General features: G+C 45.9%; 1 protein-coding gene across 1 annotated transcript; it reads left to right on the top strand.

The window, feature by feature from the left end:
- Positions 1–1,464: 1,464 nt before the first annotated feature.
- Positions 1,465–14,279, top strand: chrna6 (cholinergic receptor, nicotinic, alpha 6). The gene is made up of 8 exons (XM_029851287.1): positions 1,465–1,928; positions 7,700–7,839; positions 8,791–8,835; positions 10,055–10,164; positions 10,489–10,696; positions 10,893–11,498; positions 11,998–12,252; positions 12,891–14,279. The coding sequence occupies exons 1-8, from the start codon at positions 1,874–1,876 to the stop codon at positions 13,014–13,016; spliced, it is 1,545 nt and encodes a 514-aa protein (XP_029707147.1). The 5' UTR covers positions 1,465–1,873; the 3' UTR covers positions 13,017–14,279.
- Positions 14,280–17,661: the final 3,382 nt, after the last annotated feature.

Below are 17,661 nucleotides of genomic sequence, written 5' to 3' on the forward strand. Positions count from 1 at the left end.
ACAAGAAGAGGCCATCCAGATTTCATGGGGGGTTTTTATCGGGGTTGAAAATAAAAGCACTCGTCTCGAGGTCAGGAGATGTGTTGTAGATATGTGGACGTGAATAATTCATTGGGATCTGAAAGTTCTGGCGATTGTGTGCGTTGGCTTACATTTGAGGCAGGAAGATGGCACTAGTGTACACGGGATGAACGAGACCAGATCCACCACCAGTCTGCCACAGCAACGAGAGAGAAAAGTATGGGGGGACATAAAGTGGTGAAAAAAGGGGCATTGTGTGAGGAATGATGTTGGCGGAGGGGGGAAGAGGATGACATTAATGGCTTGTGGGCTCCGTGTGTTCAGCTTTTACTAAAACTATAAATTAAACATGGCCCAGGGCACAGCACGAGGACAGTCTATGGTGCGTCACACTGAACGGTCCTGGCAGAAACAGCCATTCTCACCTAGTTCCTCCTCCCGACCATTTCCTTAATAAGGCTGGCGGAGACGCGCGAGGCTTGGCGCCACCCTGCGAGCTCCGCGCCTGTCAGAATCTGCACAGCAGCAACAGGAAAAACACATTATCCCTCCTGTGCTGCTTCTGGGTCTCTGCATATGGCCACTTTCTGCAGTCTGTCAGTGGGGGGCTGAGTTTTTAGTCGCAATTCTCTTTAAATATGGAAGTAAGATAAGGCAGCAAGAGAAGGACGCCCACTGTGACGATGGCTGTTGTCACGCTTCAAGTCCGGAAGACTTTTATTGATTAGCCACAGTGTCTTTTTTCTGCCTTTCCTATTAAAATGAGTCCTCACACGTTGATGTAGACGCTCGCCCACACACGCAGGTGATTGGATCTAGACGCGCTTTTCTTCCTCTCCTCCTTTGTCTTGACAGGGCGTCCTCCTGGCTTTTCTACCACAGGATGCTGGATCATATCAAGCAACCCCGGGACCAGAGTGTCAAACAGATACAGTAGCTGGAGGGACCTGAGTGATCATGTTATTGCCATATTAAAACATATAATATTCATCAAAGTATTAGCAATGTTATTGACTAAAAGGCCGTTCTTGAAATACAAAAATAAAATTAACTCTTGAAATTGCACAAAAAGATAATAGTAATACTAATAAATAAATAAATTGACGAAATAAATCACCCCCTTTTTTTTGGTAACACAGGGGGTCATAAATATAACCTGTTGTAAGAGGATGATCATTCTCTCCCTAGATTACTTGATTGGATGACGTCAAACCAAGAAATGAGCGGCTAAAATTAAACTTTAGCCAGCGCGACCCGGATGCTGGAGGACTGGAGTTCCCGCACGGCCGTCATTCAGTGGGGTAGAATTTAGAGGCGAAGGCGCACGCGCATGCGTGGCTGGCGGTGTGTCACATGTCTGAAAAGTCTTTAATTCCTGTAACCGTGACGCAGCTGTAATGTGTGTGCGTGCGTGTGCGTGTGTGTGGTATAGGTGAAAGAACACCCCCTGCTGTTGTCCGCGGCGCTGGAAACTGTTGTTCCTCACAAACCCCCTAAATCATTGACACCAGCAACTTTCCACCTGAACCGACCGATCTGTGATTAAGGCACGTGGACCCGAGTCCGCCGCGCGCAGAAACCCAATAATGCACATTTGCGACTCTTTGGAGTGTTTCTTCCAGAGCAAATGTTGGGGAGGGGAGTCCGTATGGATGCGCCAGAGGGGAGCTTTGCGCTCTTAGGGGAGGGACGAAACAAGTCCTGTTCGGATCAGAAACAGTAAATTAAGGCAGCGCTGAGCGGCACCGGGAAGGGATGCGCGTCATTTCGTGATTCCTGTCTCATAGCGCACAAGTCGGATCTAAAAAAGTGTCCTGAAAGTGAAGCGGATCCCCAACCGACCCACGGAGACATGCGGTCCGCGGTGAGGTGGATTCTCCTGCTTCCTCTCGCGTTGATGGTGCAAGGTAGGATGCATCTGGCTCCACACACTACAGACCTGAGCTCCTCACTTCTCTCCGTGCGTTTTACGCGCGTCGGTGTCTGCGTGGATGTGCGTCGAGAGCCGCGCTTCATGCCTCCATCAGCACTTTGAGCATCTGCGCAAAAGCCCCAGAACCGTCTCAAGCTCTGTTGTTTTATTATTGAACTTTTTCAACTGGAGGAAAGGCTTAACTCTTTCGGTGGCGTCTCCCCGGGGTGGCGCCGGAGACCTCGTCCGTGACTTTGTTTCTCGGTAACTAGGCCACTGAACTACAGAAGAATGCAAGCGCGGATAAATGAATTTTGATGAATGCAAATGTTGTTTTGAGGCGTGTCGTGAATTCAGGAAACCAAAACAGATTAGAACTTGTTTACCGGCTCTGTGCGTCTCTGTTGAGAGTTTGTGAGTTCAAACAAGGCAGATCTCGGTCAGCTGGAAAATGTCCTTCTGCAGACATTTGATTAAAGAAGGAGAAGAAGAAGAAGAATCACTTGGATAAAACAGATTCCATCATTCCGCTGCACCACAACTAATACTAATAAGCTAAAGATGCTTCTGCTGCCTCTTAGCAAATAGAAAGGATTTCTTCAGCTTTGGGAAGTATGGTCAAGTGAGGGGAATCTCATTTGGATTTGGAATATCGGACAGAAAGTCATGTCTGACCTCTGCTGTGGGTGGATGACCCGCAGCCAATCACGTGCTCTGGCTGTAATTATGCAGCGGCATTTCTAAACAACATAAACATTTGCTTCTGGCCATAAATGGCAGCTATCTGATTTATGCAAGCTAGCAGAGGCTCTTCTCTGGCTTATCAGGCTTCACACACACATGCTTCAGCCCTGTGTGTGTTTGTGTATGTGTGTGTGTGCGTATGTGTGTGTGTGTGTGTGTGTGAGAGAGAGAGAGAGAGCCCTGCTGAGCACCAAGATATGCTGCTGTTACAGACCTTTCTCTTATGATGACCTCCAGTACGTCTTGACCTTTGTTGATAACTCGCGGCAATCAGATTAAATACAGATTTAGTTTGTTATTGATTTACTCACCCCCCCCCCCCCCCCCCAGACCCACTCCCACCCCCGAAAGTGGCACCGAGGTAAATTAACTGTATTTATTGTTTTACAGTCTTCCTTTAGCCCACGCATGGACTACAAATAAACGCAAATCAAGTTTCAACATATTCTTTTGATACAAAATCAGTCCTGTTCTTTAATATTTGGGATCATTATGAGTTAAGTGAGTCAACTCTAAGTTAGAATCGACCAGATCCACGGGCGCTGAAGCCCACCGAGCTCGTAGCATCACGACGGGTGAAGGATGAAGTCAGCAGACTGTAGACTGTAGCGCTGGTATTACAGAGTTGACTTTTATTCCCCTACACACACACACACACACACACTCCTACACACAGAGACGTCTACACACACACAAACACACACACACGCGGTGTTCGGTGTGCTAGTCTAATATTTTGCCTTAGCCTGCAGGTGTTTTCCTGCTGCAGCTGTGCTACATTCAAGCAAAGGCGCTGCTTCCTTAATGTCTTTGACTGCACGACTGATGATGTGGTCAGTGAACTGTGCTGGTGTGTGTGTGTGTGTGTGTGTGTGGGGGGGGGGTAATGATGCTGATGTCACGGTAACATTTATAGAGCAGGATGCAGAGCAGAGGGAGTGCGTCTAAAAGATAAAGTGAGCCACAGATAACAGGACTCTCACCTCAACCAGCACCGCTCAGGCTCCCAACAACATCTAAACCAACACCTGTGTATAACAATGGAAATGGGAAATATTCCAGTAAGCTAAGTGGGTCCATGCCATTTATTTCCACTTTTTATTTGAAAACGGGGAAGTGTTCATTTTAGAGGTCCGTGACCGTGGAAGTTGAATTAGTCCTTTATATGAAACACAATTCAAATTCATCCAACCTACTTTTGGGGGGAACTTGCCTTGAGGGGAAAGATGAGCACTTTTCATTTAATCTGCTCATTTTGAAGGTGAAAAAAGAGAAAATATCGTTCTGCACAAGAATGTGTGACGGCTTATATAGTCCCGGGGGGGGGGGGGGGGGTCTGAGGTGGCCCTGCATTGTTGCTCAACGCTCCTGAAGAGAGAGGAGAGGCAGGAAGATGACAGCTCGGAACGCAGATGGAACACGACAGGCCCCACTCCTCAGACTTCCACTCCACTCTCAACACCAGACCTTTCAGCTTATGTCCTCATCAGCTCTCCACTCACCGTCTTGTTCACTCTCTCATTTGTCCTCCGCTTATCTGTCCATCTCTTCTCAGCCCAGTTCATCGTTTTTTGGGGAGGGGAAAACAAAGGCTACATGGGAGAGTCTCTCATCAGGAATCGCTTAAGCCCCATTCAGAATGAGTCTAAAGCCATGTACACACCACATGTACACACCACATGTACACACCACATGTACACACCACATGTACACACCACATGTACACACCATTGAGATGTAAACGTGCTCTCTTCCGGCCCTTCTCTCTCTCTCTCTCTCTCTCTCTCTCTCCTTTAAAAGCATTTGCATTCTGACAGGAGTGGAGGTAATGGCTCTCTAACAGCCCATAAAATGATCCTCTTCCTCTCTATCAGTCATCGAGTGCCGTCCCTCCCACTCCTCCACCTCTACCCAGCTGTTTCCTTCGCTCGCTCTCGTCTCCCCCAGTCAAGTGTTATCCCAACATGTGGTTTTGTGTTTAAGCTCGCTTGTTAGACCAAGTGGGTGTAGGAGATTTGGTCAAGGTACACGAGTACATACAAATATACATCCTGTTGGCTTTAAAGTGTCTCCTCTTTTTTTAAATAAAGAGACACAGGGCATTAAAAGTGTCGGTTTGATGTAGTTTTTGATCTTTTTCCCATTAAAGGATTACAGTGGAAAGCGTCACCTGCCTGGTCTTTGTCCATAACATTGACCAGAGGGGATTTTCCAGACGTTCCACTGATAGTGATAGATTATAGTTTAAAGTGTGTGGAGATATTCTGAAACCTAAATCTGTGAGAATAAAGACTGGTAGAGCCGAACTGCAGCACCTGGGAAGCGCTACAGTTTTGCCTGTGTGCGTTTAGGTGAAAACACAATAGAGGTGATGAATTATGAATTATGATGCTCTAGAAAACACAGATGTTTCTGGAAATGGGGCAGGTAAAATCAAACACGTTGGACTTTTAGCAGACAGAACCTTAGTCATTAGTGCCGGCAGACTGATTACCACATGGGTAGATAGAGAAGTTAACATCTTTTATACAACATCTTTTATGAATAAATGAATGAGTGTGTTCTTTGAATCCGTTAACGCCAGAAGGAATTTCCAAACATGTTTCTCACCTTTTTAAAAAAAATACACATGCTGTTGTGCAGATAACAGCACGAGTGATGTATGATACTCTTAGAAGTTAAATGATTTCTCACATCTTAGAATCATTGATATCAAGTGCATCTAATAATGTGTTTAAATACACACGTGCAGACAGCAGGAGGGAGAGTCAACCACGTTTAATTCAGGTAAAAGTGTGTTCAACCTGTCGCTAGAATTGCTTCTGTTATAATTACTGACATTAAGCATCGTCTGAAGTGAGTGTGTGTGTGTGTGTGTGTGTGTGTGTGTGTGTGTGTCAGAGAGCAGCCTTCTGTAGTTCTGCTAACAGGTATGAGGATCGCAGCAGTCCATTTCCTCACTTTTAAAGCCCATTTCTTCTCCTACTTGTCACACTTTAAGATCGACAAACATAAATCCATAGCATTCTTCAATTGAATCATTCCTGCAAAGGTGTATTTAGCATAGCATTCGCATGATATACAGCTAACAGACAGGCGGCTGTGAAGCCTGGATCTACATAATCTGCTGAGGGACACGTTAAGTAGGCTCTCCTCTCCTCTCCTCTCCTCTCCTCTCCTCTCCTCTCCTCTCCTCTCCTCTCCTCTCCTCTCCTCTCCTCTCCTCTCCTCTCCTCATCTTTTTAATTGGTAGGCATTTTGTCTGTTGATCTATTTAAGCATATAAAGCGATTCATCTTTTCATTTTCAGTCTGTTTCCTGCTACCCAGAATAATATAAGTGTGTAAGTAGCCCATAAAACTTAGGAACTCTTAGGAACTCATCTGTTGTGATTATCTTGCAACTTGCACTGTTGGGCCTCAGGCCTTCCAAGCTCCTTCCTTCATCATTAGTAAAGAAGATATTTTGGTCGCTGTAAATTCAGCAGCCGTCTCGCCAAGTCGTAACTCTGTCTTTAACTCGTATAACTTTGGGTCCCGCTGTAAGTCCTCCAGCAGTGGTCAGCTAATGGACGACGTCCAATTGTTTCTTACGCGATGCCAATAGGTTTGCTTGATTGACTATCATCAGAGACCCAATCCAGGGGTGCCCCGCTGGGCTGAAGTCAGAGGCAATATCACAGCTGCCAAAGAGATTTGCTACCTTGTAAACTATTAGAAGCCAAACATAGAGGAAGGTCCCAGGTCCCACGGGTGGGTGATGAGTTTGGAAAGGGGAGCTAATAAAAAACAGGTCTCACGCTTAACTGAACAAATATAAATTGCAGCAGCGACACAGCGAGCTGTCAGGTCACTCGGGCGGTCAGGGTCGCAGAGGCAGCTGGCAGCAATCACCACGCAGGATGGAAGGGGCTGTCATACGTCTGCTACCCCCACGCCGGGCCGAATGCACCGGGATTTATAACCTGAGCTCAAATTTCCTAATTTGGAGGATCCTCCCAGCCCCCCCAAGTTGACTTTAAAAGGTGACTGATGTAGAAGCTCCAGTATTATTCCATTTATTCTGAATACTTTTTGTTCCGTCGTATACGTAGTATTGCTTGACGTATATGTATGGAGATGCAAACAACTCTGTGACGTCATGCCCAGCTCCTACTTCTGTGGTAACTGGAACATGGTGTTCGTGCACATGCGCCCTGACAGTGCGGGGGGGGGGGGGGGGGGGGGGGCACGAAAACACGATGAATAATGTCAAAGTGATCTCGTGTCACACAGAAGTGGATTCAAAGTTCATTTCAACTCTGATGATCTGAAGCAGCAGCTCTATAATCTAGAGATTTCTCACCAAATAGCCCCCAAACTTTAATCCGCAAACTCCAAAGTCTTGATAGATCAAATGGAAAAGGCTGAGTTGCTCGTTTTATTCTCAGTTTTGTTATGAATTTGCACCGCTCCTGTGGTTTACCCTCTGGTTTCAACCCCACTTTTAATATTACTTTCATACATTCACATTTTTAGTTAATACAAAAGGATTATTCCTTGTCTACTTCACATTGCTCAAATGACTAATCCTTATTAAATATACAATATTTTGGAGCTTTTCCTTCAGAAGTCATGGACTGAAAATCAAATGTGATCATCTTTGTTGCAAAAGTTGCGTTTCCAGTGTAGCTTTGGGTATGTTCTCTGATATTTGTCCTTCCTTAAAAGCAGGATAGAAAATGCTAATCCCACAGTGGCATGGAGCTAAAATTAAGCTTGCAAATAAAAGAAAATGAGCGGTATTGCCGCTCTGTTCCTCTTTGAGGTGTCATTATGGGAAAGAATGTCAAGAAATTCCAGCACCTTCCAAGATATGTTGCCTTGAATCCAAAAATGTCAGAAAATGATCAGCCACATTGGGCTCAAGCTCACTTCGTTTTGGCATGTTTCACAACCCTGCCTGTTTATGACTGGATGTGTCACCACGCAAACGTCACTCTCCTCTTTGTGGGCCACATTTTCTTCCCGTTCGTCTTCTCAGGCTGCTTCTCCTCCAAGGCGGAGGACCGGCTCTTCAGGAGGCTGTTCAGAAAGTACAACCAGTTCATCAGACCAGTGGAGAACGTCTCTGATCCAGTGACTGTGGAGTTCGAGGTCTCCATTTCCCAACTGGTCAAAGTTGTAAGCAGCCCCTACACACACACACACACACACACACACATGTAAGGACGACCGCGTGTGTGGGCCTATATGAAGTGAGACGTCTTCCTGCAAGCGTCTTACTTAATCATATTTCCTACCTTTGATAGAGAAAAGCCAAAAGATAAGCTGCGGAACGAGAGGAGTGAAAGCCGAAAGTGAGCGTGGTCTTTATTTAGACTGCTCAATTTCACAGATTCCAGAAATGTCACCCAGTGTTTGTTGTACGCTGCTGTTTTCTTTTGGAATTATTAAGTTTACTGCGGGTGGTGGTAGTGGTGGTGGGGGGGGGGGGGGGGGGGGGGGGGGGGGGGGGGGGGGGGGGGGGAGGGCGGGGTTTGGCAGGCTGCATATCCACTTGGTGAAAAGAGGTTTTCAGCTCAGAATGGAAATCTTCAGATTAAGAGGAAATTGCCTGCAGGAGCCTCTTTCAGGCCGGACTGATATGTAGCTCTATCTGCTCCCTCGTCAAGGTGAGATTAATTTGAAGGTGAGTCTTGTGGGCGTGCATGTGTGTGTGTGAGGGCACCCTCCCTGTCTGTGCCCCCACGTGTGTGTCTTTGCACATATTTCCATGTGTTTGCCTATCAAAGGGGGATTTGTGCAGCTCTTTGTGTGGTTTAGGCTGACTTAAAATAATATTAACACTGCAAATCCAACTAAATATGAGATATGGAGAATATCTGCGGGCTCTTAAATTATTATCATAATTCAAACTTTTAGACTGCTCTGACAGTCAGTCCAATCCAGATCCAGAGGACAAGACCTTAAGGGAAAATTAGATTTTGTCTTCAGACATGGTGGTGGTGTCTTTAAGGCTCTGTGCCGCGCCTGCAGGCTCTCAGCTGCTGCAGCGTGAACACACTCCTCAACACACTCCTCAACACACACTCAGACACATCTCTAACAACCTCTCTCTTCTCGTCTCTGCAGGATGAGGTGAACCAAATCATGGAAACAAATTTGTGGCTCAGACATGTAAGCACACACCATCTCACCAACACTTGTGACAGCACATGTCTGTACAGACTAAGCAGGCATCAAAAGGTCGTCCACTCCGTCGCGTGTGTGGGTGAAATCTTACTATGATTAAACTGGAGCAGGTGGACCAGAGAGCAGGGGGATCTCAGACAGCCCCTTGAGTGTGATCGGCGAGGGATCCATGTATAAGTTATGGTCAATCTATCTATTGGGCGTCAGGAACCAACAGACAGAGCCTGAACTCTGACCTCAGCCTTCTAGCTGTTCTCCCAGACGACCTCTTTTCTGCCTCTCCGCCATTGTTTTCCTCCCTTTGCTCTAAATTTATTCATGGACGACGGAGCCACAGTGGCCTGTCTCCGTTTCCATCAGCGTGACCTTTTGCAAAGCCTCAATTTAACCCGGAGAAGCTGCGCAGAGTGATTGCAGACGGTGGGAAACCACCCAAAAACACGATGAGGAAGAGGATGGTGATGATGCAACAATGTGGCAAAAACAAATAAACATCGGAATGTGCCAGAATTCAAATTAGAGTTCATTTTTAATTCATCTTTGTTGACGTGTTGACAGATCAAACAAAGAAAGCAGACACATGGCGTAGGTGTGTGTGTGTGTGTGTGTGTGTGAGTGTGTGTGTGCGTGTGTGTGTGTGTGAATGACAGAGAATAATACACACATTCCAAAGTAATAAGCCAGTCGGAGTCACCTTTGGCGCGACACTTTCTGCGTATTTGGGACCTGACTCTAAGTTTGCCAGCAGCAATGTGACCCGGCGCTTCTGTAGATATTGTAAATACGAACCACTAACCCGAAGCCTCCATCACAATTACATCTCCAGCCAATCACTGTGTGCTCCCTGGCTGGTGCAGATAAATGGAACGTCAGTGTAGCATGAAGTGGTTAATTAAACAGCTCCCAGGTCAAAACTGGGTATTAATCAGCTCGGATAATGAATGAATTCATCTTGAATGACATGCAAATAGCCAAGACTAATGGAATGTAACCTGCAGGTGCACTAAGTACCAGGAGCAACAACACTGATTCTCTATTTATGTCAGTGGGATATTCCCTCACACGTCTGTCTAAGCTGCCGGTGGCATCAAAAATGTGTTTGTGTTTGATTTCCTGTGGAAACATATTCATTTCAAAAATAGGCCCCTTTGGAGGCAAATGGGACCTGCAAAAGACCGACCCCTCCCCTTTCTTTTTCCACCAGATTTGGAATGATTATAAGCTGAGATGGATCCCAACAGAGTTTGACGGGATTGAGTTCATCAGAGTTCCCTCCAACAAGATCTGGAGACCTGACATCGTGCTCTACAACAAGTGAGACCGGCACCGTTGACGTCTTATGTTTGTGGTCAATTTCAAAGGGGCACGGCTCCAAAATTCCCAATTTAAATCGGAAACAATCAAAATTCTAATTTGGGAATGTCAGAATTAGGATGTGTTTTTACTGTTGTGCTTCCAGCAGCGACTGATGATATGAGTTGGGATGTTCTTTCTTCCATAATTAAGCAATGATTTCTCTTTTTTTTAACCTTTTCCTGTCTTCTGTTGCTCCTTTTCCCTTCTTTCCCATGTCTTCGCCTCCCTCTGACCTCCCTCCCACCACGCGCTCCCTCCTTCTCGCGCACGTGTCGTGCACAGCGCTGTGGGGGATTTCCTCGTGGAGGACAAGACCAAAGCGCTGCTGAAGTTTGACGGCACCATCACCTGGGTTCCTCCGGCCATCTTCAAGTCCTCCTGCCCCATGGACATCACCTACTTCCCATTTGACTATCAGAACTGCTCCATGAAGTTTGGCTCCTGGACGTACGACAAAGCCAAAATCGACCTGGTACTTATTGGGTCTAAGGTCAGTTAGTCTTCAACTGGTTTAAGAAAATTCAACTCCATTTAGTCCAAAAACTAAAGGAAGTTCAGTTGAATTCCCTTTAAACTACAAGTTCTCTCCGACCGGGAGGCCCGAGAACCTTCATCAAACAAAGATTTCACGCGTTTAAAGCATGTTTCTAAACTCAGGTGGTGGCGATTGTTTATTGCTCCCCCAGGTGAACCTTAAAGACTTTTGGGAAAGCGGAGAATGGGAGATCATCGACGCTCCGGGCTACAAGCACGACATCAAGTACAACTGCTGCGAGGAGATCTACACAGACATCACCTATTCCTTCTACATCCGGCGGCTTCCCCTCTTCTACACCATCAACCTCATCATCCCCTGCCTCCTCATCTCTTTCCTCACAGTGCTGGTTTTCTATCTCCCGTCGGACTGTGGAGAGAAGGTCACGCTCTGCATCTCTGTCCTGCTCTCCCTCACTGTCTTCCTGCTCGTTATCACAGAGACCATCCCCTCCACGTCGCTGGTCATCCCGCTCATTGGCGAGTACCTGCTCTTCACCATGATCTTCGTCACGCTCAGCATCGTCATCACCGTGTTCGTGCTGAACGTTCACTACCGCACGCCGATGACGCACACCATGCCGGGCTGGGTGCGCTCCGTGTTTCTCAAAGTGCTGCCGAGGATTATGCTGATGCGGAGGCCAATTGATGACAACAGCGAGGCCCGGGGGGTGGACAGCAGTGGGGAGGCAGGAGGAGCTGGAGGGGGAGGAGGAGGCGGGAAAGGAGGGAAGAGGCGGAAGAATAGCTTGATGCAGGTAAGGAGTCCCTGCCGCTCGGGCACAAACCCAGACACTGGCGCTCATGTGGGCGATATCCGGCTCATAAACCCGTCATGGCAGTGGAATCTCCTGAAGGCAGGAGATGCTCATGCACCGTGATGAGTCCTGTGCCCGTTCTGATTTACGGTCGGCCCGCGTGCCCGTGCAGACGCGCGCCAGGCTGCGGTCAAAGTGTGTGCGAAGGGTCCGCGCCCACTTCCTGTCCCAGAAGCTTGTATTTATAGTGTGACTGTAGTTGCAGTTCTGCCTGGACTCTGAAGCAGACAGTGATTTAAAATCAAGCTTGTCAGCAGAACCGGCGCCGAGGTCACGGACGTTTGCAGCACCAGGAGCTTGAGACTTTGAAGAAGAATGCCGTTTGGCCACTGACTGTCCTCTAAACGTCCATTTTGTGCCTTGACTACACCTTATAAGTGTAATCTCAGGCTTTGCCAACTGGTCACAACTGGGTTTAACCTTCAAATGTGATCTCCAGCAGGTCGCGGGAGGCTCTCTCAACTGTCTGGAGTTCGGGGACAGCAAGTTGTCCTCCATGGAGGACGGCGCTGGGAAGAGGTGTCCCTGCCCCTGCCGCCACGAGAAGGACACCCCGGGGACTCCGGATCTCGGGAAGGTGCAGAGCGTCAACACTGTGGTGGCCTTCTCTGTGGTGTCGCCTGAGATCAGACAGGCCATCGAGAGCATCAAGTACATCGCCGAGAACATGCGGAGCCGCAACAAGGCCAGAGAGGTCAGTCGTCCCGATGTGGCGCCAGTCCCATTTATCCAGCTTTGTGTGGTTTTTAGACGCTTCGCTTTCTGCCCAATAAAACAATGAAAGAGGCAGAAATACTGACAGGACTGATAGTTGCAGCTCTTTTTACTGCTCACTTGATGGAACAGAAAAACATAAAGTAACCTATTTATGCCAGTAACATAAAGCCTGTGATTTCCTGGGAGACCTCTGTTGGGATTGATCGACCTGCTCCGGAAGTTCATAGCAGTACAAGTTTGAAAGAGGGAGTTTGGGACGGGACGAGTTTGGGATCCCGCCGTCCTCAGATGCTTCTAAACACACTGAGCGGAATCTCGACGGGGAAGAAACAGCTTTTTGATATGCAAAAACACGGGGCTCAATCAGCTCTGTCACAGCGCTGTCGCTGCAGCGGGAATGCGATTATCATAGTGAGATTTGTATCTATTTACTGTCGGCTGACTAGAAATGTTTGACCCTTTTCTTGCCGTCGTCGTTCCGTCCTTGTAGCTTAATCCTTCCAACAGAACCTCCCACCTGCCTCTGAGGTTCTGACTCAACCCGCTGTTGTCACTGCGCGCTTGTCTTGTTCTTTTGGTCTCGGCTCACAAATTTGTCCCTTCGCTCACCCACAGGTGGAGGATGACTGGAAATATGTTGCCATGGTGATCGATAGAATCTTCCTCTGGGTGTTTGTGACCGTGTGTGTCCTGGGAACAGTGGGCCTCTTCCTCCAGCCTCTTTGTGGCTTCGTCTCTTAAGTGCTCCAGAAGCTCCCCTCAATGAACTCTGTTTGAAGCACCGGTGTTCTGTTCGTCTGAGGATGGCTGGTAACATATCCTAATGTCAAAATGCCTTAAAATCAAGGGTTTTGGTTCTTTTTTTACTTTCTGAAATTGCTAGACTAAGTTAAGAAAGTAAAGTTACCAGTGGTGGAAAAACAGTTTATTAATGTAATCACTAGTAACACAAAACAACTGTTTAAAATGTTACATTTTAGGTTCCTGAGAGACTGTTTTGAGATACTGCTGCAAAGCTTAAAGGAGATATGAAATATTGTTCCTGGTATTATTGAATTGTGGGTTTCAGATATTCACGTGAGTCATGAATTTATATCCTGTGAGGTAATAATTCAATGAATGGACCATACATTCTTGGTGACATATTTCATTATTTTAATTAAAAATGGACACAATGATTTAAAAAAAAAAATGAAAAGACAATACAATGTATAGCTTAAAATAGGGTGTTATCATGTGTAAAGAACCGGGTCAGATTCACTCATTCTGTTCCTGTACTTTCCACCACTGGTACTACAAAAAAAAAAGCTTTAAAAAGCTACAAACCTCAATTTATTTCTATAGATTGAAAATTCTGCACAAACTCTGTAAGCAAATGTCGAGGTGATGTGAAAACGGGAGGATTTAGCGTGCGTGAGCAGCCCTGCCGTCCTGAAGCGACCTCTGCGGAGACCTTTCCCCCCACTGAGCTGTCTAATGACCGACCCCCCCTCCCTGGACGGCTTCACCAAGCTGCTGTCTGTCAGCTACTATTACAGCTTAGATTTCTGCCACACTTGGCAGCACGTTTAATAAATAAGGGCAGGCTGTTCTACTTTTTGTAATTAGGACCCACGTGTTTATAAATGTTCTCCCTGATTAATGTTCCACCTTCTAATTGGTTGGCCTGGTAAATATTGGATTAAATGCTAGTTGGTTGCTCCTGAAATAGCGTCACATTTACAGGGTTTTATCATCCCACTCCATGCCTATTAGTGATTTTAGTTCCTCTCATTTTTGGATTACAGAGACAATAAAAAGAAACAGCATGCGACGCAGGAAACATGCATGACAGGATTTTGGACTGTGCTTTGCCCACAGACGCTGTCAAATGACCAATTATTCATTTGTGCTCTTCAGTCTCGTGACGCATCAGAAACGCACAATTAACGCCGAAAGGGAGCAAATGTTGTTGGTCCGAATTGGCCTCCCGTCTGTCTGTCATTGAATTAAAAGCAAACGTACGTAAAAGCGCTCGAGTCGTTTTCTTTTGTGCCGTACACGTGAATAATGTGCCATTTTAATACAACTCAACAGCTTTAATTGTGCTGCAGCGTACAATTAGAATCGGCACCTTTAGCCGTTAATTCTGAATAACGGCTAAAGGTGCCGATTTTAATAAAAACAACGCTCATTTGCTGTTTTTATTCACATGCATTCACATATTTGAACTGTTCTCTGGCTAAAATATGATGACAAGCACTGATGAACCGTCCATTAAGGTTCTGGATAGAACGAGACAGGCGATCCGCTCCTCTGTTGGCTCATGCTGTTTAATTGAAATACCCTGAAGCAGGTCCAAAGGAGAATGAGTTAGCACAGTTTATGAGCCACGGCACCTTTGCTGTGTGCACCATTAAAGCCCAACTGAAGGAACTACAGCGAAGGTTTGCAACGGCTCTGTCGCCCTGGCTGGAGGTCGTCGATGAAGGTTTCAACGTGACAGTTAATAACGTTTCATCCAAACATGAAAACAGCTGCACGTCTGCAGCATTTTGGACGTTTTGAAGATAAAGCCAGACTGAGGTGGTCTGGACGTGTCTAGCAGAGGGACAGTGAACGTGGGTGGAAGGATTTGACTGTGAGGAAGACCAAAGAGAACATTTATGGGTGTAGAGAAGGAGGACATAAAGCTGGTTAGTGCAAAGAAAAGGGTGAAAGGAGGAGATGATAGCGTTTTTTCCCATCCCTCAAAGGAAGAGCTGAAAGCAGAAGATGAAGACATAATCATGAGTTCAGATAAACCGTCAGTAAGCCCTCGGCTGGACGTCACTCTGCCACTCAATAATTCTTATTATAGATCCTTCATTGTCAGTGGCGACACAGATATCATATGTGGTGACATCAAAGACAATAGCGTATCTTCAGCTACTGATAAGAAAACACAAGCACACATCCTTTAAGAAGATCAGAGGGCCATTTGCTTGATGCATAATCACGTCCATAGTCAGATATGGTGCTATCAAGGCGTGAAAGACACACGTGTAAACAGCTGGAGGCTGCAGAGGCCTCAGGAACAGGATTAGACAGCAGAGACGTGAGAAGATTCTGTACTAGTAATTCACCACTAATCATTTCCTCCTCCCATGATTGCTCTTACGGGGCTTTTACTTTTATTAATGCTGCTTTATTCATGCAGAATAAGAGTCCAAAATAAAGAAATGAGGTCATTTGTAAGGTGCCCAGCCAGTACACAAGATCTTCATTAAGGAAGCCAAATCAAAGAGCTCATCATCAATGCATCAGTGGGCCTGGGAACTTAAGCCAGAACATTCTGGGCTGGGCCAGAACTCCTGTTGCCCTCGTCTGGCTGAGAACAGGAGCCATAATTTCAGTCATGACGACGATGCTGGACTCAACAAACACCAAATCGTCCGGTCACACGCTGAGAAACAACCCCCCAAATTCAGGGACTCAATGAGCCGCGTTCGTTTCGAGTTCATTTCTACTTGACATGCAGTCGTTAAATGGGATTTAAATGTAATTCAAAGACCATTTTAATTCAGGGACGCTGTGCTTACAGGGGACATCATAAATATTAATGGACGAGCGTACCCCAGAAGTGCTATCTGCTATAAAGGGCTCTCGGTAACGCAGGTCAAATGGAACTGGGATGTCAGGCAGAAATGGAATTACATCCTATGTGGTGATTCATGTTCTTTTTTCTTTGAGATTTGCAAAGAGGAGCAGAGCTAAATCCTAATAGGAAGAATTATCGTGCGTAAGTCCTTCTACGAAATTGCCTTTCTCTGCTGAAACATTGAATAATTTGTCACGACGTTATAAAAAGCCAAGTTATGGAAAATAAATGAAGCAAAGCAACCTTGATTCTGTGTGGCTGGTATGATACTTTCCTGTGTAATTACTATATATGGATGTTTATGAAGAATGCCGTCTGAGGAAATGCTTATTAGGTGAAATGAGGTTGGATGGAACGAACGAGGGGACGATGACAACGTTGAACATGGTGTTAAATGTCCCGATTTCAACTTTGTAGATGACTGACTCCAAATTGTGTTATTGGAAGCTCCGTTGCTCTGCTCATTCTAACTTATCGTTCATCGCAGAGTCGGAAACAGCTGAGTGTTAAATGCTGCTGGATGACGGAACAAATGCACATCAGCACTTTTAAGCTACAGGGCGGAGAAACGTCCACGGAACAGAAGCACGCCAATGTATTTTCAGACTGGGTTTTTATGAGTAAAACCCGCGTTTTCTACTCTATTTCTGTAAAAGCATTTCTGAACTTGGCTCTATTTGCTTGCGTGGTGCTGGAGGAGGGAAAGAAGAGAAGATTGCAAGGTAGTCAGCATCAGCAGAGAGGTGTCGCTTTGATGGTCGGCGGAGGCAGGAAATCACAAGATTTAACGTTCACTGTAACAGGGAGCAACTCTTCACAGGCTTGCACACTTCAGACGGAGCAGTAGGAGGGGGACGTAGGCCCACACCGACACCCCGTCCTGATGTAACACTCGCTGTTGCAATTGTGCTCTGAAAATACAAACCATAAAATGGAAAATGTATGTTTAAAGATAGCATCTCCATCCCGAGTACATGGATAATGCAAAACTGGCTGCTTGTTTGTCTTTAACTATCCATCAAAAATGTACATTTCTCTAAATTTGCACCATGTTTTCATTAATAAATAATGAATTTGTCCCCCAAAAAAAGTCTATGCTAAATCAGCAGAATAAAATCATCCGTTCAGCGCAGGAAACTATATAAACATACAATCCTATACTATTCTATACATTTTAGCACACATGTGGGTTAGAGGCAACCGTTGGGTTTAAGGCTTAGACGTCAAGTGTAACTACACACCTCGGCTTTTAAAAAAGCCTTTTAAAATACTTTAACTGAAATTTTGAGAGCCGGAACAGACTCCATCAACAACACTACTCCATACCCAAATAAATATCAAATATAATACTGTGTTTCCAGCGGGGGAAAAGGGGTTTTCAGGTGTAGTTTTACTTTAAGGACACACCATTGATACTCTGCTGCTACTCGGAACTGGAGACATCTGGGTGATACATCCATCTGACCTTTTGTCTTTAGGAACCGTTCATTATACTGACAATATGTTGGCTGTGTCATCATAAAGGGTCTTTAACGAGCCGCCCATATAAAAAGACCCTTCATTAAAAGACCAGAACAATAGAAGATGTCATATTGTACTGTAACTCCACATTATACAGCATGTCTGGCCTTAACCTTGCCTTAGCCTGTTATTCCAGTGGAGGATAAATGGACATTTTTGAAGTTTTATTGTAAGAGAACAAACGTGTGTGTGTGTGTGTGTGTGTGTGTGTGTGTGTGTGTAGGAACTGTCATGTGAGGAGGGCAA

This window comes from Takifugu rubripes, chromosome 17 (assembly GCF_901000725.2).
Source record: "Takifugu rubripes chromosome 17, fTakRub1.2, whole genome shotgun sequence".
In the NCBI taxonomy this organism is placed as follows: domain Eukaryota; kingdom Metazoa; phylum Chordata; class Actinopteri; order Tetraodontiformes; family Tetraodontidae; genus Takifugu; species Takifugu rubripes.